General features: G+C 39.4%; 1 protein-coding gene across 1 annotated transcript in view; it reads left to right on the top strand.

The window, feature by feature from the left end:
- Positions 1-4,241: 4,241 nt before the first annotated feature.
- Positions 4,242-26,013, top strand: part of DNAH14 (dynein axonemal heavy chain 14) — a gene marked incomplete at both ends in the record, with an annotated part of 211,297 nt that continues 189,525 nt past the window's right edge. The window contains 4 exons of the mRNA XM_083377402.1: positions 4,242-4,245; positions 5,214-5,344; positions 23,453-23,617; positions 25,164-25,276. Coding sequence (XP_083233528.1) covers positions 4,242-4,245; positions 5,214-5,344; positions 23,453-23,617; positions 25,164-25,276 — 413 coding nt within the window. The remainder of the gene's footprint in view (positions 4,246-5,213; positions 5,345-23,452; positions 23,618-25,163; positions 25,277-26,013) is intronic.

Below are 26,013 nucleotides of genomic sequence, written 5' to 3'. Positions count from 1 at the left end.
GTACCTACCACCTAATCGTGCAGCGGCGGCCCTACCCGAGCTACTCGATGTCCTCTCAGGGTTGGTGGTTGAATTCCCAAGACTCATGGTCTTGGGCGACTTTAATCTACCGTCCCTGGGAGGATCGTCCGAACTGGCTCGGGAGTTCATGGCTTCCATGACGGCCATGGACCTGCTGCAAATAATTTCTGGGCCGACTCATGAGAGAGGCCACAACCCAGACTTGGTGTTCTTGTCTGGACGGTGGTGTGATGATGTCGGTGGGGGTGCCACAACTATTACGCCCCTGTCATGGACCGATCACCACCTCCTGCGGCTAGACTTCCCCCTTGCCACCCCCCACCGTGGGTGCACGGTGCCAGTCAGATGGTACCGCCCTAGGCGCCTAATGGACCCTGATAAGTTCCAGGCAGCGCTTAGGGACTCGCATGCACCCCATGCTCACAGCTCGGCAGAAGCCTTAGTGGAAGCCTGGGAAAAGGCAGCCACGGAGGCTCTGGACCGAGTTGTACCCTTGCGGCCTCTGACCCGGCGCAGATCCCAGCGAGCCCCATGGTTCACCGAGGAGCTCCGGGAGATGAAGCGTCGGAGACGGGGCCTAGAGAGCCGTTGGAGGTCCAGTCGATCCGAATCCGACCGATTGCGACTAAGAATCCTCACCAGGTCTTATCTCGCTGCGATAAGGGTGGCAAAATCCAACTACTTTTCCACCCTCATCGCGTCCGCAGATAATCGCCCGGCTGCCTTGTTCAGGGTGACTCGCTCCCTATTAAACCAAGAGGTGAGGGAGGAACCCTTGCAGGGTCGAGCCGAGGAATTTGGTCAATATCTGCTGGATAAAATCGCTCGGATTCGAACTGGTCTGGACTCCAACTGGGCTGAGATGGAAGAACAAGACATGGACAGTCTTGTCGACGTCATCTGGGAAGAATTTGATCCTGTAACTCCTAAGGAAGTGGACAGGATTATGAGAAGGTTGAGCTCCTCCACATGCTTACTGGACCCGTGCCCTTCCTGGCTGGCCTATACAGCTCGAGAGGCGACACGAGGCTGGTTCCTAGCGGTCATCTCTGCTTCTCTGAGTGAGGGTCACTTCCCCACCGCCTTGAAGGAGGCGGTGGTGAGACCTCTCCTCAAGAAGCCCACCTTGGACCCATCCTCTTTGAATAACTTTCGTCCAGTCTCCAATCTTCGCTTCCTTGCGAAGGTTGTTGAGAGCGTGGTGGCGCACCAACTTCCTCAGATCCTGGATGAAGCGGTTTATCTAGACCCGTACCAATCGGGTTTCAGGCCGGGCTACAGCACGGAGACGGCATTGGTCGCTCTGATGAATGATCTCTGGAGAGCCCGGGACAGGGGCCATTCCTCTGTCCTAGTCTTATTAGACCTCTCGGCGGCTTTCGATACCATCGACCATGGTATCTTGCTGCGACGCCTCAGGGGACTGGGAGTGGGAGGCACGGTTCTACGTTGGTTCTCCTCCTTTCTCCAGGGTCGCTCGCAGTCGGTGCTGACAGGGGGACAGAGGTCGACCCCGAGGCCTCTCGCTTGCGGAGTCCCTCAGGGGTCGGTCCTCTCGCCTCTCCTGTTCAACATCTACATGAAACCGCTGGGTGAGATCATTCGCAGTTTTGGAGTAGGGTACCATCAGTATGCTGATGACACCCAGCTTTTTATCTCAACTCCTAACAATATCAGTGATGCCCTAGACGTGATGTCCCGCTGCCTGAAAGCGGTCCGGGAATGGATGGGGAGAAACAGGCTTCAACTGAACCCGGACAAGACTGAATGGCTGTACGTACCGGCAAGCCAGGAGAGTCAGAACGTCCCACTGCTTAACATTGGGGACAAGTTACTTCCCCCGGCTGATAGGGCCCGCAACCTGGGTGTCCTCCTAGACTCGCAGCTCTCCCTGGAAGACCACATTGGAGCTGTGACCAAGGGGGCCTTCTCCCGGGTTCGACTAGTTCGCCAACTACGGCCTTATCTAGACCTGGATTCCTTACGTACAGTCACCCATGCCCTTGTGACATCTCGCCTAGACTATTGTAACGCTCTCTACATGGGGCTGCCCTTGAGATCCACTCGGAAGCTTCAACTGGTGCAAAGTGCGGCGGCACGGACACTCTTGGGAGCCTCCCGATACTCCCATATCACACCTCTCCTCCGTGCGCTGCACTGGCTTCCGGTTGCCTTCCGTGTGAAGTTCAAGGTGCTAACAATGACATTCAAAGCCCTACATGGCATGGGTCCGGACTACCTACGGGAGCACCTTCTGCCGATGTCAGCACCCCACCGTCCTGTGCGCTCCCACAGAGAGGGCCTCCTCAGGGTGCCACCGCTCAAGGAATGTCGGCTGGTGGCCCCCAGGGGGAGGGCATTCTCAGTGGGTGCGCCAGCCCTCTGGAACACCTTACCTACCGAAATCCGGATGGCCCCTGACCTCCGTACCTTCCGTCGCGACTTAAAAACTTTTTTGTTCCAGCAGGCTGGCCTGGCATGATAGCGTTAATTGGGGTCCCAGTTTGTGTGCATTAGTGTTTCTTATTATTTTATTGTTCGGTCTGTATACCTTCCCTTCCTCTGTACACCGCCCCGAGTCCCTCGGGAGAAGGGCGGTTTATAAAAACTAATAAATAAATAAATAAATAAATAAATTACAGTATTTACATCATTTAATGCTTGTGATAGCTGTTTCTTTGGAACAAGCTTCAAAGCAATCAATCTTATTCTACTGTTTTGTGCTATTCTAGATGCTCAGTTATTCTTTGTTTCAACTATTTTACTTCTTTAGTTATAGGAATTTGTTCTTTTTGAGGCAGAGTAGAGGGTGCCTGGTTTCAAAATGAAAACAAATCTATGCTTCCTCTACTGCCAAGTCTCCCAGCTTTGCCTCTGCAGTCTGAGTTATTTCTAGCAAGGCTTTGATTTCTTTGCCCTGAATAGATCTTTGCAATTCTTCCAGGTGTGCTTCTGTGAATACTTTATTTCATATTGTAAATTGATATTGATTTAGCCTCTTTTCTGTTATTTCTGATTCTGGATGTTGTTCTTTACAGAACTGATACATTCATTTCAAATATTCTCTTGTTGGACTTGATCTGTAATAATAGATCATTATTTCCTTGTTTTGCAATTTCTGTATAAAGGTAAAGGTTCCCCCACACATACATGCTAGTCGTTTCCGACTCTAGGGGCCGGTGCTCATCTCCGTTTCAAAGCCAAAGAGCCAGCGCTTGTCCGAGGACGTCTCCGTGGTCATGTGGCCGGCATGACTAGACGCCAAAGGCGCACGGAACACTGTTACCTTCCCACCGTAGTGGTCCCTATTTTTCTACTTGCATTTTTACGTGCTTTCGAACTGCTAGGTTGGCAGAAGCTGGGACGAGTAACAGGCGCTCACTCTGTTACACGGCACTTGGGATTCGACCAGCCAAACTGCTGACCATCTCATCGACAAGCTCAGCGTCCTAACCCACTGAGCCACCGCGTCCCTAATTTCTGTATATTTACAAGTAATCACCTTTTCTTCCAGTAGTTCTGCAACTGCTGGTTGCTCAGCTACAGTCCTGAGTCTTATAGCTCATTTTTCACCAAATGTCCAGGAACTTCAACAGCTAGCATAATTCTTGTTGACCCAGTTGATGACTGAGCCATTATAGGTTTTTGTAAATTATGTCTCACCATATTTTTATGGAGAGATGCTCTTCATCTGGCTCCTCTGGTGAGAACTTTCCAGCATGGTTAAACTTTTTATAGCTCTCATCTTCCTCAGAGCACACAAGCACCACAACCACATAAAAGTAGTGCCTCATTGGGGGCTTATTATTATTTTATCCCACCTTTTTTGTACACTTCATTTCAAAGTGGCAAATATACCTAATATTCCTGCATCCTATTTTCCCCAGAACAACTATGTGGGTGGGTTAGGCTGAGAAAGAGTAATTGTCTTAAAGTCATTCAACTGGTTTTCATGCCTAAGGGAGGCCTAGAACTCAGTCTCCTGACCTCTGGGCCAGCACCTTAACTACTACATCAAACTTCATATAGGTGCACTTAGAATTATAAGATATTTTTAAAAAATGCATAAAATTGCAATAATAAAATAGCAATCACCTAATGCTTGGTCAACTGATCATCCAGCTCACTATATATGCTTTCAAACTTGTGTTGCACTCCTTTGCAAAGATTTCTAAAAGCTCAATCTTTGTTTCTTTCCTTAATGACCTAAATATTTCACGATGAGTGAGATATGACTGGTTGACATTCTCATTATCTGCTGGGAATCTTCAGTGTGTACTCTCAGCCTGCTTATATTGGGCAGGCTTATTCCATCTAATTTCAAAAGTTAACAAGGGCCCAAGCCATAAGGTTCTTCTATGCTAGGAATGTCTACAACTGGTAAATCAGCTGCCCAAAGGATCAGAATATATGCTGCTTATCAAGAGCTGGGAGTCCAGGAAGGATCCCAAATTGTGCATCAGCTCCTTTAGATGGAATGGTATCTTATTCAGAACTAAATATTGAATTATCTTGATACTAGAAGGTTCCTGAATAAATTGAATTTTTTTCTTGTTAGTATTCATTCCAAGTATGTTTCATCCTTTCAAATTCTCACAGCCTCCAGCTACTTGATTAAGATCTTCACCCCATCTCCAGAATAGCATAGGATGGAAATATTTTCCTTATCCATAGCTGAAGAATGGATTACTTCAAAATTCTTAATAATTTGACTATGATGAAATTCACACTTATATACACTTTGATATTTAAACATATATCTGAAGATCAAAAGTCACTATATTACCTTCCTATATTGATATAAACTAATGGTTACTTTCAGATTTTATGCTAAGTTATATGATACAACTGAGCTCAACAAAATTCATGCAGTCTCTTTCACCTTTCTCCTCTTTATTATCAGAGCTAGAAATACTTGTTTCTCCTTTTAGCTATCTGGTTTCTATGTTTTCCAAATAAAGAAAAGAGATTAATATGTATTACAGTTTGTTTTAAAGAATGATATTAAAAATTATGTGTTCAGTTTTGTTTTGAGGGAGGAAGCATTTGTGTTGTACAATACAGTAACTTATAATATCATTAATTATAAGTTTTTGAAATTAATTAGTATTCATGAAATTTAAGTATAACTTTGGGGAGTTATGTTAGGTCATGCTTATAGTATATGCTGATTGTTTTATGTTCTGTTCTAGGTCCCATTAATGATGATGCCGTCTTGCATATTTTGAGACTCAGAGATAAACTTAGCTGGCAGACATTATTACCACCTTGTGAATTTGTTAAATCGAAAGATGTGACTAAATTTCGGAAGATCCCATTACTGGTATTTTCCTTTATAGTTCAAGTCAATTTATTCAATTTGTTTAAGATTCAGTCTCTTATTTGTATAGTGTGTATATTTGTGTAATTTGATTATACATTTCCATCTATTATAAAATTCTGTATTGTGATAATGCCATAGAGTTTCCTCCTCCCTCAGGTTTTCTGGCTGTAGATTTGAATTGTTATGTTATAATAATAATAATAATGTTGGAAGGGACCTTGGAGGTCATCTAGTCCAACCCCCTGCTCAAGCAGGAAACCCTATACCATTTCAGGCAAATGGCTGTCCAGTCTCTTCTTAAAAACTTCCAGTGTTGGAGCATTTACCACTTCTGGAGGCAGGTTGTTTCACTGGTTAATTGTTCTAACTGTCAGGAAGTTTCTCCTTAGTTCTAGGTTGCTTCTCTCCTTGACTAGTTTCCATCCGTTGCTTCTTGTTTAAGTACTGTGGTCAGCATAGAGGGGGATTATTCATTTTGCACCTGAACAACTAAAAGTCAGCCTTTTTTCCTTATAGTTTCCTTTAGATATTTTGTACCACAACACTATTTGGTTTTCTTTGTGAAGTAAGTATCGACCATAACAGGAATTGGTGACTTTTCTTTGGACAGACACTATAATTTGCTCTCATGACATGATGAAGGCCACAAGTGATACCAAAAGAGTGGTGGTAAAGAGAAAGGAGCAGAACTGATGGTGTATTACCCACTTTTGGGGATTTACATGTTAAGGGAGAGAATTGGAGCATAAAGCCTCTGCAAAGCAAATTATTTCATTTTCATCCCTTAGCCTGATATCAAGTTTATGACTTTCATCAGTAGAGTGGTCAATTTTGAGTGACATTTTGGACCATTTTAGAGGGCTTGTATTTTTTAAGAATGGGATTGATGTGGTCAGTGTAAGGGCATTCAGATGTCCACATCCTCTGTAGAAGAACTAAAGTAAGTTATACTAATGATATTTTCCTGTTGTAGAGGTTAAAGCTATTATGTGTATCTTTGGAAAGTAGTAATCTGATTCCTGTTCTTATATTGGTAGTCCATTTTGGACTAGCAATAACTAGAATAAAGATTATCTACTTTGATATTTTAAATATAACTATTTTAAGTAAATAATCTCATAAAATGTTGTATCTATTCCTTTGGAAATGATTAGTTTCTAGGATCAATTCTTTATTAAAAGTAGTATTTTATAGCTGGAGCTTCTTAGATTGATGATAAATTTGGTGTTATGTTTCTTGGAAAGGTATCAAATTTTAAAGTAAAAGTGTTAGCAATGCCTTTTATTTTTTTTCCTCCCGCATTATCAGTAATAAATAATAAGTTGTATACAAATTGGTTTTTTTTATTTGAAAAAGAGAAAAAAGCTTTTTTTGAAAACACTTAATTCAGGAGTAGGCTCTGATTCTTCAGGGGAAAGGAGTATTGCTGAATAAAAGACAAGAATATCCCTGAAGCACAGAAGGAATATAGCTAGAATGGGTCAAAATATGAAAGCAAAACAATGTAATTTCATCATCTCTCATGAGATATAAGATATAAGATATGAGATATGCCAGCAGTCCATCTATGAGATAACTAAAAGCCAAACTTTTTCATCAGTATCATTGCTGGAACTAACTCCACTTATGTGGATCAACTCCCTAAGGAATAGAAAATACAGGTATTTACTTTCAATAAGTACAGAAAGTACAGACACATGAAATGTGAGAAGCGTAATTAAGGAGTTAATAATATAATTTTCAAAACATAACAATTCCAGTAATAGTGAACCTGTCTGCTAATATATGTGGTGACAATAATATTACTAAGGGCAACTACAGATGTATCACCATAGTCTTTAAAATTCTAGGAAGAAACCTCAAAAATATAGGGACTCAACTATTCTTTCAGACTGTGGAAAAAATGAAAACAGAAAACTACAAATAAAAATTAGTTTCAGAAATGATACTGCTGAAAAAGATTGGCTTTTAGTTATCTCATTGATAGACTGCTGGCATAAGATGGGTTACATCTCACAAGAGCTGATAAAATTACATTTGGCAAAAGCCTTGTAAACTTCAATTCTGTGGATGTTGGTATGAAAATCCCAATGTATCAACTTCTAAGACTTCTGCATCATAAAAGGAAGTGAAGTGTTGTTTTAAGGGGGCTATTATGCAACTATGTAAACCAAAAAGAATATTTGTTTATAGATTGTTATCTGTAGATGTGGGATGTGAAGAAGATGAGCTTGAACAGGAAGGCAAATCTATGTGACTTATCTACTCACACATTCAACCAACATGTAATTTAACTTTGGAATTCACTATCATGCTATGTATGCTGGTTCACAAAAAGGTTGAGCCAACTCATGGAAGTAATGGGGTTCAATAACAATTAGCCTTGGTGACAGTATAACTGCCTCTGAAGACCATATGTTGGAAGACTAGTGGAGATTTGTATTGCCCTCACCGTACCTGTGTTTAACTGAGTTTTAAAACCTTGGCTCTAAAAAGATCTATTTCTGTATTTGGAATATCCATTTTGATTCCAGAATATTCCATGATGAAATATTTTGCAGTACCTTACAGGACAGCTTGCAGAGTTTCCATATATGACCATTAATAATAGGGAAACATTTGGATATATTGAACTGCAAATTTGGATATATTAATCTGTAAATTCAGGATATTAGTTTGGCAGCATGAGCCTCATAGATGGAATTAATAGCGTCTCATTGAACTGTCAAAGAAAGTGACAGGAAAATTCTGACTAAAGATTCTCCTCCTGGCATCCAATAGTGAGTAACAACCAGTAGCTTTGAAACTTAATGGAAAGGAAAATGTGAGATCTATTCCAGAAAAAGGAAGGAGGGAACAAGCAAGGTACTTGCTCTGCCCAAGAATTCTGCAGTTAACACATGTGATCTTGGCTTGAGAGAAAGTTACAGTCATAAATAACCACACCAATGTGGTAAAATTGACAATTACTATGTGAATGAAGCAATTACTAATTAGCAAATACCCCACAGAGTTTGTCAATTCACTAGAAATCAGTATTAACTCCATGTTAAATCTTAAAAGAATAGCAATTATATTTGTATAAGAAACAATGGATATTAATAATTAAAACAGCACTGCAAATATTATACATGAAAAAATTGGATATGGTTTAAGTTACTTGCAAGATAAGCAATTACTTCCAGAAAAAGTACTTCTGGCACTTACAGAAAAATTTCTTTCAAAATACAAATTCAACCATTTTGTATAAAGCTTGAATTTACAGTGCAAATCAGAATCAAGGACAAATAACAATGTATTATAGTATATCTGCAAGAACCTAATTATATAATTATCAATAATATGTATTTCCAGAATTGTATTATTTGAAAACTTACTAAAAATTCATTCAAGGAATTTGTATTTTGTATGTAGCTTTTAAAAAGTGTGACATAGGCAAATTAAGACCAAGGTGGAAAAAATATACAAAGAGATGTCTTGAGAAATCTTTTATTGGTTTTCCTGTCCCTGACTACTTATTCTCACTTACTCTTGGTCAAAAATACTTACATTCATTGTTTCGAACCCTACATTTATCATGCTGCCCATGGTTGCTGTGTTCTGGTTTTTTCCCCCTGATATCAATTATCAGATAATTCCTCTTCAAAATAATGAGAAAGGGGTTTAGGAAGTATCACTGGCTATATCTAATCTGAGAATAACAAACCTTGAGCAGTGCAGTATCAGTTCATTCCAACCCTCTGGAATGAATTGCCTCCGGAGCTGCAGACAGCCCCTGACCTTCGGTCCTTCCGCCGTGACGTCAAGACCTGGTTGTTCCAACAAGCGGGCCTGGACTGATTACATTTTTTAATTAGGCTTTTTACTGGGTTAAATTGTCTCGTAATTTTGCATTTATTGTTACTTCTTTTTTAAATTTTTTACTCTATGTTTTTTTAATTTTTATTGTTGTGAGCCACCCTGAGTCCTCAGGGAGAAGGGTGGCATATAAATTTAATCAAATCAAATCAAATCAAATCAAATTCTCCTTTTATCAACATTAAGCAAGTATAGTTCTTAATACTTTCAATATACAGTATACAAAGTTGAATATAAATATTTTTCTTGTGTTTGTGCAAATAACAGTAACATCAGCATAACATCTGTCGGATAAAATCGCTCGGATTCGGACCGGTTTGGACTCCAGCTGGGCAGAGTCAGGCGATCAGGACACGGACGGTCTTGTCAATGTTATCTGGGAAGAGTTTGATTCTGTGACCCCTGATGAAGTGGACAGGATTATGGGGAGGCTGAGCTCCTCCACATGTTTGTTGGACCCGTGCCCTTCCTGGCTGGTTTATGCAGCTAGGGAGAGGACACGAGGCTGGCTCCTGGCGGTTATATCTGCTTCTTTGAGTGAGGGTTATTTCCCCACCGTCTTGAAGGAGGCGGTGGTGAGACCTCTCCTCAAGAAGCCTGCCTTGGACCCAGCTGTATTGAACAACTTTCGTCCGGTCTCCAACCTTCGCTTTCTTGCGAAGGTTGTTGAGAGTGTGGTGGCGCATCAGCTCCCTCTGGTCCTGGATGAAGCGGATTATCTGGACCCCTACCAATCGGGTTTCAAGCCCGGGTACAGCACGGAGACGGCATTGGTCGCTCTGGTGAATGATCTCTGGAGGGCTCGGGACAGGGGATATTCCTCTGTCCTAGTCCTATTAGACCTCTCGGCGGCTTTCGATACCATCGACCATGGTATCTTGCTGCGGCGTCTCAGGGGATTGGGAGTGGGAGGCACGGTTCTTCGGTGGTTCTCCTCCTATCTCCTGGGACGTTCGCAGTCGGTGTTGGCAGGGGGGCAGAGATCGACCCCGAGGTCTCTCGCTTGTGGAGTTCCTCAGGGGTCGGTTCTCTCGCCTCTCCTGTTCAACATCTACATGAAACCGCTGGGTGAGATCATTCGTGGTTTTGGAGTTGGGTATCATCAATATGCCGATGATACCCAACTTTTCTTTTCGACCCCAAACCACCCCAGTGATGCCCTCGCTGTGATGTCCCGTTGCCTGGAGGCGGTTCGGGTCTGGATGGGGAGGAACAGACTTCAGCTCAACCCTGACAAGACTGAGTGGCTGTGCATTCCGGCATCCCGGGACATTCAAAATGTTCCACCTCTTTCTATGGGGGGTGAGCTCTTACCCCCCGTGGATAGGGCTCGCAACTTGGGAGTCCTCCTAGATTCACGGCTTACCCTAGAAGATCATGTAGTGGCCGTGACTAGGGGGGCTTTTGCCCAGGTTCGCCTGGTGCGCCAGTTGCGGCCCTATCTGGACCGGGATGCCCTGTGCACGGTCACTCATGCGCTCGTGACCTCTCGCCTTGACTACTGTAATGCTCTCTACATGGGGCTTCCCTTGAAGACCACTCGGAGGCTCCAACTGGTACAGAATGCGGCCGCGAGAGTTGTCTTGGGAGTTTCCCGGTACTCCCATGTTACACCTTTGCTCCGCGAGCTGCATTGGTTACCAGTTGTCTTCCGGGTGAGGTTCAAGGTCTTAGTTATGATCTTTAAGTCCCTACATGGCATGGGTCCGGGGTACCTCGGGGACCACCTGCTGCCGGCTTCAACTCCCCTCCGCCCTGTGCGTTCCCACAGAGAGGGCCTCCTCAGGGTGCCTCCGGTCAGGGAATGCCGACTGGCGGCCCCCAGGGGGAGAGCCTTCTCTGTGGGTGCCCCGGCTTTGTGGAACCAACTGCCGGTGGAGCTCCGGACGGCATCGGACCTCCGAACTTTCCGTCGTGGTCTGAAGACCCATTTGTTTGAATTGGCCGGTCTGGCCTGATGGGGGAGTTGGGTTTTAAATTGTCTTTTTAGATTGTATTATTGTTTTTAATTGGGCACTGATTTAATCTTTGTTTTAACTTTTGTATAGTATTGTATTTTTATTTATATGCCCTGTGAACCGCCCTGAGTCCCCAGGGAGAAGGGCGGTATATAAATTAAATAAAACATAAACATAAACATAAACATATAACATCTTTTCTGATAAAAGTCATCTTATTAAGTCATTATATGTCCTGTTTTCAAATTCTTATTTAAGCTTAGTTTCCCCCTCTATATTCAAACCATCCTTATCAGTCATAGTTTTCTCAATGTTAATTGCCTTTAAATATCCAAACTTTCCATTCACATACACCATCCCAATATTTTTATATTTCATATATTATAAAGAATACTATACTACTTTTATATCTTATCCCTCTTACTGTAGGGACCTTTATATCCATGATTTATCTATTATTTTAAGTGTTTAATCATATAGTACTCCATATGATAGGTCGAGTTAAATCTCTTGAATCTAACTCTAGCCTTCTTCTTTTTCGAAATAGCTTTCCAAATCAGTGTATTCAGCTTACAAGGGGATTCTTCCTGTATTTTTGTGAATGTTGTTGGGAATAGAAAAGACAAGTTAGGTAGAATGTACTTTTTTGTCTCCCAAATTCTAATAATTCTCCTGGCTGTTCTATAACCCACTTTGTTAAATCTTCTTTCCTATTCAAGTTTATTTTGAACTTTTGAAAAATAAGATATCTTTCCCATTTCCATTGTTGTAGGAAGATCTTGCAAGTTTTCTTTTGTTTGTATTGGACTGTGGTTCTTTTCATTTGTAGCTTCCATCTTTGGGTCCCTATCCTCTAGTTTGTATTCTATTATCTGGTTTGTTTGTTCATTCTTTGTTGTTGTTTTCTGAGAATTTTTAAATTGGAGGTTTAAGTTAAAGATGTGTTCATTTATGTTGTCAAAGTTGTTTTTAATCTCATCATGATTTGAATCCATTGTCATTTTAATCTGTCGTAGCATTGCATACATTTCCTCCTGGAAAATATTTGCCTTGTCTTAAAGTATTGTTCCTGCAGATCTTTGATGTTCCAGGCTAGGGCCTTCAGTAGGAGATATTAGGTGTGGTTTCCTGCCACTTTTTGAAAAGTATGTAACATCCATTTTGTGTCCCCCCCCTCCAGATAGTCTTTCACTGGTACCATAGTCTCTGTAATTAGCCTTGTCAGACCAGCCAATCTTAAGGTTCAAACAACCAAATTGTTATGGTTCCGATTAATGAGACAGTTCAAACAACATTCAGGCATTGTTTTTCTAAAAGTCTATAATAATGAGAATGAAACATCGGCACTCATGGATGGATGTCAGAATCTGAAATCTCGTCCCCTAAGAATATCGTATCATGCACAATTCCCTCCCTTAATTACACATCATAAATCACATTATCCAATTAGTTTAACATATGAAGTTTCATTTCCCTTCTGTAAAGCGCTATTTCTTATCTTATCAAAACATCCGGTTGACATTCCCCCCCCTTCAGTGATTCAAAGCAAAGCAGTTTAAAGCAAAAGACTGCCTCTTATATTGTCAGAGCAAAAACATCCAATGTTTGCAGCATTGACACAAATCTTGTATAGTTCTTATCTTTACATATGGTTTTTATAGTCCAATTCATTTCCAATTATCAAAGCACCATTAAAAGCAGTATTTTATAATAGTTCTTCTGTTCGAGGGTCTTACAATTATCAGCCAGTCAGATTTAGAGTCCAGAATGTTTAACCACCTAGAGGCTTTCCAATAAATTCCCCCCTAGAAGATTAGCCAAAAGTCCAGATTTTTCTTTCTCTGCAAAAAATTCTTGAGATTAGAAATCACAGATCAGTAAATCTTTATAAACCTAGAAGGTCAGCAGTTTTTTTAAAACAAATATCATTCTCATTCTGTAGTAGGTAGCCCAGTGTATTTTCTTTCCTTTGTTCCCAGCTGTTCTCTATTTGGAGAAGCCACTGAGGTTCAAAGGAATAGTTGTTCTTTATTTCTGGGCATCTTGCCAATTTCTGTGTCTATGCAACTGTTGCTCTATGCTTTTCTCCTGTCATGTTAGAGGGCTTCCCCTGAATCAAAGGAATTGACTGCCATTGTTCTGTGATCCACGGGGCCCCCCTCCTTTTTCGTCGCCTCTCTGGGGTGACTTAGACCCATTTAGGGTCCGCTGGCAGGGCGAAACCAGCCATGGGATGCGGAGCTCCACAATGCATCGGCCGTTTGCTACAGTGCAAAACTGGAAGTCAGATTATAGATATTTTTAATGTGTATATAATTGCTGAAAAAATTGTCATGTCACATTCCTTGGTTACCTGAATTCTGCAATTTTAGTCTGCTCCATGCTATGTTTTTGAAGATTTATTTATTCTTTCTAATTTGTCATGATATTGGAATTATTTATTCTTTACCTCTAGCCTTGATTTGATGGAGCCCTCTAGATTTTATGAAGTCTGGCATTGATCAGAGACTGCTGTGAATCTTTCTTTTCTCCAAATATGCAGTTTGACTTAAACAGGACCAAGTGGCATATCTAGCACTAATAGTCTATTCCAATTGATGAGGTTTATTGACATAACCCTTATAAAACATAAAGTATTCAAATAATTTATGTCTGAAATAGCAAAAAAACACAGTATGTTCTAATACTATTAGTTGAGGAAATAGCAATCAGATTCTGAGGTGAAAATAAAATAGAATAAAAAAATATATATGTTAAATTAAACTCCAAATAGATGTAAGCAGTATGAATCTCAAATACTGTAGTAAAGCGACTATCTAGGTTGGACCTATTAGATTCAAATTCTCTGGCTTCAGGCTATATGAGGATTGTTAGAGATGTTTAAATTTAGCAAATTGAGTTGTCTAAAATGGAGGTAAGAGGAAGAAAAAGATATCAGAAGGGACTTTTGGGAAAAGAGGAGGCCTTTGGAGAATCTGACGTTTTGCTGTATTTTGACCTAAAAGAAACATAATCAAAATAAATTATGTTCTTTACAAAACAAATGGGTAGGGAATAAGAGACATAGTGAAAACAGCCAGAGGTTTTGGAGCAAATTATCTAACAAATGTTTGAGGATTTTCTGAAATAGTTGTGATATGATTTTGTGTCTGTTCATTTTTTTCTAGAAGACATAAATAAAAAATATAAGAGAAAGGCAGTAATGGAAATCATCGTCACAATCATCCATGGCTCTGAGTCTCACCTTTACTTTATCAAGGAAGGGCTACATTCCTTGGTTTGGTTTCACTTTAATAGTAAAAGAGTAAAAGAGAAATGCTGTCTCTCAGACAAATCTTAGGAAGATCATTAGACCTGAAATCCTTGTCTGTCTATTAGAGCAGACATGTCAAACACAAGGCCCGGGGGCCGGATCCGGCCCGTGAAGTGGTTTTATGCGGCCCGCGAAGCCATTCTGGAAACAGTGAGGGAACGACCCCCACTGCCTCGGCCCTGGCCCAGAGACCCTCCTTCTGCCAGAGACCCTCAGATCTGTCCCACTCCTGCCCAGGCCCCCATAGGCACCCTTGATGCGAACGATGTAGAGCTGGCCACACCCACCCAGTAGGCCAAATGCACTGTAGCCACACCCACCCAGTAGGCCACGCCCACCCAGCCCCCTGAGGGCAACCGCAATGCTGATGCGGCCCTCAATGAAATTGAGTTTGACACCCCTGTATTAGAGCATCTAGCTCTTCACTGCAGAGAAACCTTACTGGGTCATTTTATACCACAAAAAGAATGTATTAGCATGCAGCTTCTAGATTATTTCCCACTCCTTACTGATAGATGACTGAGCTTAGAATTTTAAGCATGTCTTGTATTGCAGTTCTGGGTATTTGAAGGTCTCTGCATTCTAGATTTTCATTACTTGCTTCTTGTATGAAATGTGCTAGTTTGGCTATTCAAGTGGAAGACAGTTGAATAGGTACCATTTTTGGCTTAGTAGGAAAAATAGGGATTCCTCCCTGAGTCCATAATACCTGTTCTTTTGGTGACTATTGTTCCCTTGGTAATAACAGTTCTGTATTTTCTCTAGACCAGAGTCTTAGCTCTCTTTTTTTCAAAGATATAATACAAAAATGTAAGAAATATCGTGATTAATCATACATTTTCTAGGTTGGTTGTTAGCACGATGTTAGTCCAAATGCAGAGATCCAAGCAAAGACAGTTACAGTTCTGCTCTCCCACACATGAAATACAATAGCTGAATTACACTTGAGTGGGTTAATTAAATAAATATTAAAGAATACTGCTCAAGAAGGAATGACAGGGAGAAGTGGGAGAAAGCAAAAGAAAAATTATTAGCTGGAATGTAAATGGTCCTTCATGATTAAATTATTAACAGTGGGTACTGAATTTATTAATGCTCAATTAACACTCATAAGCAATAGATAATTAGTTATCAATTGACCAGATTACCTGAAACCTTCCCTCAGGAAATGCCAACAGTTACTCATGTAGTTTTATTGTTTAAGATTTTAACCATCAACTGCACAAGAAATTTAGCTTTTTCTTTAATTACTGAATTTGATTTTGCTGAAAGAGCCAATGTATGAAAATACTTCATGATTCCTGTAATTCTGTCAATATCTTTTTTTTATTAAAGAGTTTTACAATATTTTACAATATATCCCCAAATCCCTCCCACCCCAACCCCCCCACTTCCCCCCCCCCACTTCCCAGAGCTAAATACAGGATTATAGTTACAACAATCATATTCTAAATAAAAATTTACACAATATACAATCAACCAAATTCGTACTGCGCTTTAACTCTCTCTTAGCATAACTACTAACAATAACAATATCCCACTAAATTCTACTCATAAGCTAAATGCAACTTTTTAGTCCCATATTTGTTTTCAATATAATTTATCCATCTCCTCCAAACTGAAATATATCTCTCCTGTGAGTGATCCTTTAAATAAGCAGAAATCTTGGACATTTCTGCAAGATTAGAAACTTTAAACACCCATTCTTCTACCGTGGGCAGATTGTCCTTCTTCCAATATTGTCCCACCAGTAACCGTGCTGCTGTTATCATATTCAACATCAGATTAGTCTCTTTGACATCACAATTTACAACAATACCCAGTAAGAACAATTGCAGGGAAAACTTTATCTTCCTCTTAAAAATCTTTTGAATGTTCCACCAAATTTTAATCCAGAAGGCTTTTATGTTTCTACAAGTCCACCACATGTGGAAATAGGTAGCTTCTAAGCTACCACACCTCCAACACTTAGACTGCAGATTAGGATACATGTTGGACAACTTCTTGGGATCCAGATGCCATCTATAAAACATTTTGTAAAAATTTTCTCTTAAATTTTGAGCCTGGGTAAATTTAACATTTCTGACCCAAATTATGTCCCAGGTGTCCAACGAGATTGGTTCCTGAATATTTTGTGCCCACTTTATCATGCAATCTTTAACCAATTCCGTTTCCGAATCCAATTCAATTAAAGCATTATATATCCTCTTTATATGTACACATTTTGAATCTCTAATTTGCTTTACTAAATTTTGATCTGTAATTGTGATACCAACCTTTTGATCTGACTTCCACCTAGCTTTCAATTGGGTATATTGAAACCAAGAGTAATTTATGTTTTCTTGTCTTAACTCCTCTACTGATTTAAGTTGCCAATCATTCCCTTGCAATTTGAGTAGTTCCTTATAAGAAACCATATCCATACTCACTCCCATAGATACACCCTCTATCGCGTGTCCAGGAATTCCCCAAATCGGTATTTTATAATTTAACTTATTATAGTACATTTTCCAGACACGCAGTAAAGCACTTCTAAGAATATGGGATTTAAAAGCCCTGTCTACCTTCTTATCATAAAGCAAGTATGCATGCCATCCATATACCAAATCCCATCCCTCAAGATGAAGTATTCTCTTGTTAGTTAAATTAAACCAATCACTAACCCAGGTCAAAGCAGCTGCATCATAGTACAATTTCAAATTCGGCGCCTTGAGTCCCCCTCTTTCCCTGGCATCCTGTAAAATCTTGAATTTAACTCTTGGTTTTTCCCCCGCCCAGATAAATTTGTTAATACCCTTCTGCCATTGATCAAGGTTGGCATCCTTTTTCAGTATAGGTATCATCTGAAACAGAAAGAGGAACTTTGGTAGAACATTCATTTTAACAACTGCAATTCTTCCCAGTAGTGATAATTGTAATTTTTTCCAATTATTTAAGTCCCTTTGTACCTTCAACCATAGTGTTTCATAATTATTCTTATACAATTTTACATTTGAGGCTGCAATATGCACTCCTAGATATTTAACCTTCTTCACTATTTCAAAACCTGTTAAGTTAGATAACATATCCCTTTCACTTGTAGATAATTTCTTGGATAATATCTTAGTTTTATTACTGTTCACCTTAAACCCAGAAACCTTACCATACTGAGTTATAATTTCCATCAAGTCTACAACCGACTGTAGCGGTTGGGATACTGTCACAACCAAGTCATCAGCAAAAGCTCTCAGTCTATAATCATTCTGTTTTATTTTAATCATTCTGTTTTTATTTTAATTCCCTTTATCAAAAGAGGACTCTCGAATTTTAATTAGTAAAATCTCTAATGTTAAAACAAACAATAATGGTGATAGGGGGCAGCCCTGCCTTGTACCTTTTTCAATTCTAAAAGTCTCTGTTAATCCCCCATTAACTATAATTTGTGCAGTTTGTGCAGCTTTAATAGCATGTAGAAAACCTTCTCCAAAATTCATCTCCTCAACAACTCTTAATAAAAACTGCCAATTCAATTGGTCAAAGGCTTTCTCTGCATCCAAAAATATCAGTGCTGCGGAGACTTGGTTGTTCTTATCCAAATATTCAAGCAAGTTAACAATTTGTCTTACATTATTTTTCATATACCTCCCAGATATAAATCCCGATTGGTCACTATGAATCATTTGTTTCAAAACTTGCATTAATCTATTAGCCAATACTTTAGCAAAGATCTTATAATCTGTATTTAAGAGCGATATAGGTCTATAATTTTTAGGTTGGGTAAGATCTTGATCCTCCTTTGGGATCAACGATACAAAAGCTGTCCTCCAGTCTGAATTTCATTAAACAAAATCTTTAAGGGTTCAATCATTTCAGGCAGCAACTTTTTATAATAAATTGCTGTTAATCCATCTGTTCCTGGAGTTTTGCCCAATTTCAACTGTTTAATAGCTAAAGAAATTTCTTCTGGTGTAATTGGGCAATTCATCTCAAGTTGTTGTTCTTGTGAAAGTCTTGGAAAATGAGCTCCCTGTAGATACTTATCTATATCTAGAGCTTGTATATTCTCTTTAGAATATAATTTCGAGTAAAAATCTAGGAAACTCCTCTTAATCAAATTTTGTTGGTAGACTTCTTTTCCTTTATATTCTATTTTGTCTATAGTACGTAATTTCTGTTTCTTCCTTAATTGATAAGCCAGCCATCTACCAGGCTTGTTGGCATTACAGAAAGTATTGTGTTTGGCATAACGCAAATTAGTTGCTACTTGATCAGCCAATAGCATATTAAATTGTTCTTTCAATAAATGTATTGAGATTTTTAAATTATTATCCAATTGATTCAAAATAAACTTTTTCTCTTTAGTTTTAATCTCTTCCTCGATATCTAAACATTTTTGCACTTGCTTACGCCTATAAGCATTATTCATATAAATCAAAACCCCTCTCATTTAGGACTTACTAGCATCCCAAACCATTTTCATCGAAGTACTTTTATGCATATTCGTGACAAAAAATTCTTTAATATGTTCTCTACATTTCTGCAAGAACAAGTCATTTGTAAATAAGTTCTCATTCAGACTCCAGGATCTCCTACTAGTGTCTTCAGTAAAGAGCTCCAGCCAAACAGGACTATGGTCAGACATTGTCCTAGGGAAAATCTTAACATTCTTAACCGAGGAGGAAAGGTCAGTAGTAATCAAAATGAAGTCAATCCTGGAAAAAGATTTGTGTCTATCCGAAAAAAAAGTAAAATCCCTGTCTCTCATATTCCTTTCCCGCCATACATCTCTTAATTCCAGATCTTCCTTCAAATCAAAAAAGGCTTTAGGCAATTTTGAGTTACAAAGGGTTTTAGAAGACCCCTTCTTGTCTTCAGATGGCACCAAGACCCCATTCCAATCCCCCGTCATAATAACAGATTTGTAATCCAGTTCAATTAGCCTTTGGTGTAAGAATTTAAATTGTTGTTGATTTGGAGCATATAATCCAATAAGAAGAACTTTCTTTCCTTGTAATGTTAATTCAATACTAACATATCTCCCTTGCTTATCTGATTCAATCAATCTTGCCGAAAAGTCTTTTCTTAAGTAAATAACCACTCCAGCCTTCTTGTCCGGAGCAGAAGATGCAAAATATGTTACCAATCGGGAATTAGTCAAATATTTTTGATCTCTTAACGCAATATGTGTCTCTTGTAAACAAACAACGTCATTTTTATGTTGTTTCAAATAAAAAAATACTTTCTCTCTTTTCTGTGGTGAATTTAGCCCGTTAACATTCCATGTCAGGAACTTCACCATCTCTGGTGACCATGAGCCTTTGGAACATGGCCTGAAGATCAGCTGTTGCTCTCTTAGGACGTGCTCCTCCCACGGGCTCTAAAACAGTCGCATCTTGCGTAGCTGAACCAGTTGCAGACTTCTGTTTTTGTTCCTTTTCAATACGCTTATGTGCAGCTCTTGTCATCCTCTGGTTTTTTGGGTCTTCCTTTAATATCAAATTCTGCTCTATGGCCTCCAGTTTCTGGATCTCCTCAGGGGGCAGTAACATTGCCCCTTCACTCAATTGTTTATCATCTTGTCTAGCTTCTGTTCTCTTAATTCGGGGAGATGGTGGTAAACCTGCTTTCAGGACCTTAGTGTAGAAATCTTTTGCTTTTAAGATTGTATCCAGTCTGTATCTGGTCCCTGCATAATTTACCACAATTCCAATAGGAATTTCCCATCTGAACTGGACTTGTCGCTTCTTAAGCTCATCAGACAAAAAGGCAAAGTCTTTCCTCTTTCCAAGAATTTTTGAAGGTATCTCCTTTAAGATCATAATATCTTGGCCTGCAATCTGGAATTTTTCCTGATAAAAGGCCTGGATAATAGAATTTCTAGTTGATCTCCTGGAAAAATAGATCACTACATCTCTAGGTAGACTTTTTTGCCTAGCAATCCAGGAGTTAACTCTAAATATCTTATCCATTTCCTTAAGTAATTCTTCAGGTTCCCATTTCAAAACAGGAGCCACTGCTTGTGCTCTTTCCCATTCCAGATTTTCTTTAGGATTCTCTTTGAGGCCTCTAACACGCAAAGCAAACTCCATGCTCTCATACTCTAATATAGTGACCTCATCCCCTGTTCTGTCAGTCTTGGCCTCTGCTCTATCAACCTTCTGCTCAGCATCAGTAATTTTATTTTCCAAGTTCTCCACATACTCCATAACTGAATCCACCCGAGCATCCAGGCGTTCTATATGTGCAGCTAAGCCCTGGAGTGCAAGCACTATATCTTCCCTCATCTGGTTGTTTTGATTCTTTATTTCTTGTTGCAGAACTTGCGTTGACTGCATCACAACTTGCTGGATGTCTGTCAGTGTAAATGCAGGAGGTGGGGGAGAGGGTGGTTGTACTGTAGGTTTCATCGAAGTCTGCCCTGCAGTTTGTGGCATAGGTGAGGAGATAGCGTTCTTAGAAAGCGGGGGCCCTCCCCCACGTTTCGCAGCCATCTCTTAAGTTTCAATTTCCTCTGTCACCCAGCAGAATCAAAGTTCAGGAAGAAAAGGAAAGAAAAAAAAAGTAACAATTCTCCCAGAGTTCTTAACTTTCAATAAGAAGAATAGGGAACAGGCTTTCAAATACACAAAATCAAATACACAAAATCCAATACTGAATAGAGTCAATTGTGAATTGTATCTCTTGCTTTGTAGCAAAATATAACACTTTTCAAACACAGTCACTTCACACAGGAGAGAAACACTCCAGCGCCATTTTCACTCCATTTCACACTTGAAGCTTGAAGAAGATAATGAAACTGAGTTAAAGTTAAGATCCAATTTAAAAATCCAGATCTTCCTGCTTTGCTCTGCCTGCTTTTCAAAATACTCACAGTCCCCTCTAAGCAGCAGGTGCAGTTGTCACGTCTTGTTCCACTCCTTTTGGAGCGAAGACGTCCTGGGAGCGGAGAAAGCCTGGGCTCCGAGGGAGCTCACCCTTTTATCACCCAAACTACTTGGGAGGATCGTATGGGGGCTCTACCTCTATCCAGGCAGGCTCGCCTCTCCCTCTTCTCCCGAAGAAGAAGCTCCAGTGCCGCGGAACAGCTGGTTTTGCTGCCTCCGGGCGTTTTGACACTTCCCAGGATCGGGCGGCTTCAGAACGCCGCCATTCGAAGCGGCAGCGCTACCGGAAGTCCTGATTCTGTCAATATCTAATTGATTGCAGAATCCTTATAAAGATGGCAATTATTTTTAAACCCATCTCAAAATGTTGGTTAAGATCTGCTTAAATTGAATAAAGAAGTTCTTTACAAAATGGTTTCAAATGTTTTATGCGTTATGGAGAAGAAATAGAACGCTGATGGACATTTTATGTTATTATATTTATTATATTTTTATTATTTTAATATGAGCCAGCAGTGTGCTGCAACTGCCCAAAAAGCCAACACAATTTCTAGATTGCTTTAACAGAGGGATAGAATGAAGATCATGTTAATAGGACTTTATAATGCCTTGGTAAGACCACACTTGGAATACTGCATCCAGTTTTGGTCACCATGATGTAAAAGAGATGTTGAGGCTCTAGAAAGAGTGCAGAGAAGTGCAACAAATATGATTAAGGGACTGGAGACTAAAACATATAAAGAATGGTTGTTGGAATTGGGTATGTCTAGTTTAATGAAAAGAAGGACTAGGGGTGACATGATAGCAATCTTCCAATATGTCAGGGGTTGCCACAAAGAAGAGGGCATTAACGTATTCTTCAAAGCCACCTGAAGGCAGGACAAGAAGCAATGGATGGAAATTAATCAAGGAGAAAAGCAACCAGAACTAAGGAGAAATTTATTTTTATTTTATTTATTTTAATTCCATTTATATCCCGCCCTTCTCCGAAGACTCAGGGCGGCTTACAAGCTTAGCAGTAGCCTTCATTCTATGTATATGCCTGCTTATTAGGGCTTTCACACCCCCCCCAAGCGGCATTATTACAAAGTCAGCTTAATTGCCCCCAACAATCTGGGTCCTCATTTTACCTACCTCGGAAGGATGGAAGGCTGAGTCAACCTTGAGCCTGGTGGGACTCGAACCTGCACTAATTGCAGGCAGCTGGTGTTACTTAAGGAGGCATTAGCCCACTGCTCCACCAAGGCTCTGACAGTTTCCTGACAGTTAGAAAATTAATCAGTGGAACAACTTGCCTCCAGAAGTTATGAATGTTCCAATACTGGAAGTTTTAAAAAGAGATTGGACAACCATTTGTCTGAAATGGTATAGGGTTTCCTGTCTGAGCATTGGGTTGGACTAGAACAGAGGTCCCCAACCTTTTGGGCACCAGGGACCAGTTCCATGGAGAGAGGTTTTTCCGCAGACTAGAGAGTGTGGTTTTGTGTGCTGCCTGCATCTTGCTTTGCTTGTTTTTGTGGCCCATTTGCTGGCATGCTGCGGCCCAGTACTGGTCCACAGACCAGGGGTTGGGGACCCCTGGACTATAAGACCTCCAAGGCCCCTTCCAACTCTTTTATTCTATTATACTGATAGCTGAATAAGAAGATATGTTTGAAAACACTTTCTAAAATTATTGATAGAGAAGCTTCCACAATGTTGTTCATTCCTATTTCTTAAATAAGAGTTAGGTATGCTAACAGTAATTTATGGTTTCCTTGATCTTTTATTCATTTTATTATCATTATATATAATCATAATTGTAACAGGCCACTTTCAGGTAGTTGAATAGTACCATTACACACTGCTATCATCTTTTTGCAAAGCAAAACACTTTTAATTTCACTTCATGGTTTCTAGTTTCTGATCATTCTAAATGCCCTTCTCTGAATCTGTTCCAATTTTTCTGAATGATACCTTTAAAATATGAAAATACATTCTATTTTACATCAATTCAACTTAAATAAGTACCTTAACTATGTCCTATATAATTTAACAAAATGAATTATGATACCCAAGTATTAACAATTTTAATTTTTATAAATAATTCACTTTACCACTTGATTACTGTTTTCAGGATGATGCATTAAAGAAAGATGATGGAGAATACATATACTGTCTTATAAGAAGTAGGGATGACCCCAAAGCAGCCTATAATCCATATGATCTTCAAGTAGTCTCTGCAAATATGGCTAGACCAAGTAAAGAGTATTGGACTATTAGTGCCTCATATGTATCCAAGGTAACAAATCGCTTCTTACAGTCCAGAAATAGCAAACTACTGTTCCCTGATTATTTCTTATTTCTAATTTTTTACTATACTTCTGCAGAAACATAAAGTCCTTGTGCAGTAGTTGCACGCCTTAGAATTCAATTGAATTGAGGCATAAAATAATAAAATAAAATAAAACTTTCTCTGCATTTTCCTGAGGAAAGATATAAGAACAAATTATAAATAAGCAGATGAAAAATATTAATTCTTACTTGTATTCTTAGATGTTTTTTTCAGACTGACAGCTTGTGCTAGAACAGAATGGTAAACACTGTCACACCAGTTCTTACCTTATTGTGCTTCTGAACTGTAGATCAAACAATGAAAAACTCTAATGTAAACTAAAAGAAAAGAAGAAGTGCTCATTTTACTTCCCCCTCTCAACAAGAACAAGGAAGAGTGGATAAAATTTGCTTTTATTCATTATTTTTCCCTTTGGGATATAGTGTCTATTTGAGCCACTGTAATTTTTTTCTTCAGAAAAGTTTTTTTCAATAAAATGCCAAGTGACTCCACCCTCCAGCTGTCTTGTATGGCTGGTCCCCATCATACTGGGTATACTTAACTGTATTTTTTTAATACAAATATTGATAAAAATAAAAAGATTTGAATTTTAAAAAGTATGGGTGGATTTGCAGGCAACAAAGATGGTTTGTGCACAGTAGTCTTTTTTGGTCCTTAAAAAGACAACCACAAGGAATGATACCTGCATCACTATTTCTTTGTAATTCACCAGCACCCTCTAAAGGTAAAAATATAGAAACATTACAGTGCAGTGGAACAGACCAGATTTGACAGTTGCAGTTTCCTGTCACTGCTGCCTATTTATCTTTCAGGAGTAGGTAATATCTGAGGGATTAGTGATCATTAACAATATTTATCTTCTGAAACTAGAGGACTATAAGAGAAGTGGTGTTGTTGAATTATTTATGTTGTTTCTTGCATGGAGTAGGGGGGTAATAATGAGAATGGGAGCAGTAGGCAGTAGTAGGCTTCTTGTAGCCAAACAATCACTTTACAAAATTCAAAAATAATTGTTGATTTTTGGTGCTGGATTTGGTAGCACAATTTTGAAGCGGTGTGGTGGTGGTCTGCTTTTTGGGTGGGAATTTAAGAATGGGAATTGAAGTGGTTTGAATTGGAGCTTTCAGAGCTTCCAGCTTCCATCCCCACCCTTAATTCTGAAAAGTAAAAAAAAGTACCACGGAAAATAAGCCATTTTCCTACCAAACTTTGGTATAAATTTGAGCTGCTAAAATGCAGATGGAGCTGTATGTAGTCTGTGGGCCACATATTACTCACCCTTGCTTTATACAAATATTGTGGTTTTCTTTGGCAGGATTGTTGAGGGAATTGCTATAAATCTGAACAATCAGATTTTATTTATTGATGGGATTTATATCCCGCCCTATCTCCCGAAGGACTTTATTTGACATTAAAAAATTATGACAGTGGAATGTAAATTCATAAATACTGAAATATAGTTAAATATCCTAGCTTTTGTCTCATTTTCCAGTTTACCTCAGTGTGTGGAAAACAAGAAATGGAAATAACTCCAGTAATGGAATGGTTATATGAAAGACAACTTTTTAATGTGTTACATAACATGGATTTATATTTTAATTTCAGGTAAGAGATATTTATGGAACAAAAGATATGTGTGCAATTATTTACTCAAGTGTAGTACGATATTTTGGATGTTATGATTAGCTATATGTGACAAAACAGTTCAGTGTGGAAACTAGCATTTTTCAGCTATAGAGATTTTATATAGAAGTTCATTTCCCCATATTCATTCATCTATAACTCCCTTTGTTATGCAACAAAAGATGATTACCAACTCAAAGCCTTTCTTTTTTGCACTCTTGTCTATGTCAGAAGTGTTCAGAAAAAAACGTTATAGTGTTGATAAATAAATCACATGACAGAAGATTCGTAGTCAACTGTATTCAGGCAATTCATTATGGAGGGAAGTTTTTTCAAAAAACAAAAATCACAGTGCACATTTATAGCACTTTTTATATCAGTATTTGAGAAAGGACAACATTGTCTTTAATATGCACAAATAGCAATATGGATAGATCCTCCCTGGGCCATTTCTTCTTGCACCTTAATATAAAGCTAGCTTCATACTGTACTGAGCATCTTCATTTCAAAGGCCTGCTATGAAAGCACATACAGTAAGATTTAAGACTACACCAGATGTTATGTCATAGAATCAGAGAAGGAATCTTTGAAAACTCAGTCCAACCCCCTCCCCAAGGAGGAGACAGGACAGGTGATTGTCCTATATTTTCTTGAAAACCTCCAGTGACAGAGCACTCATAACCAGAAGCACTCATAACCAAGCTGTCCCATTGGTTAAT

This window comes from Vipera ursinii, assembly GCF_947247035.1.
Source record: "Vipera ursinii genome assembly, chromosome: 1".
NCBI lineage: Eukaryota > Metazoa > Chordata > Lepidosauria > Squamata > Viperidae > Vipera > Vipera ursinii.
The sequence above is the reverse complement of the archived record's forward strand: the minus strand, read 5'-3'. Positions and strand labels throughout refer to the sequence as shown.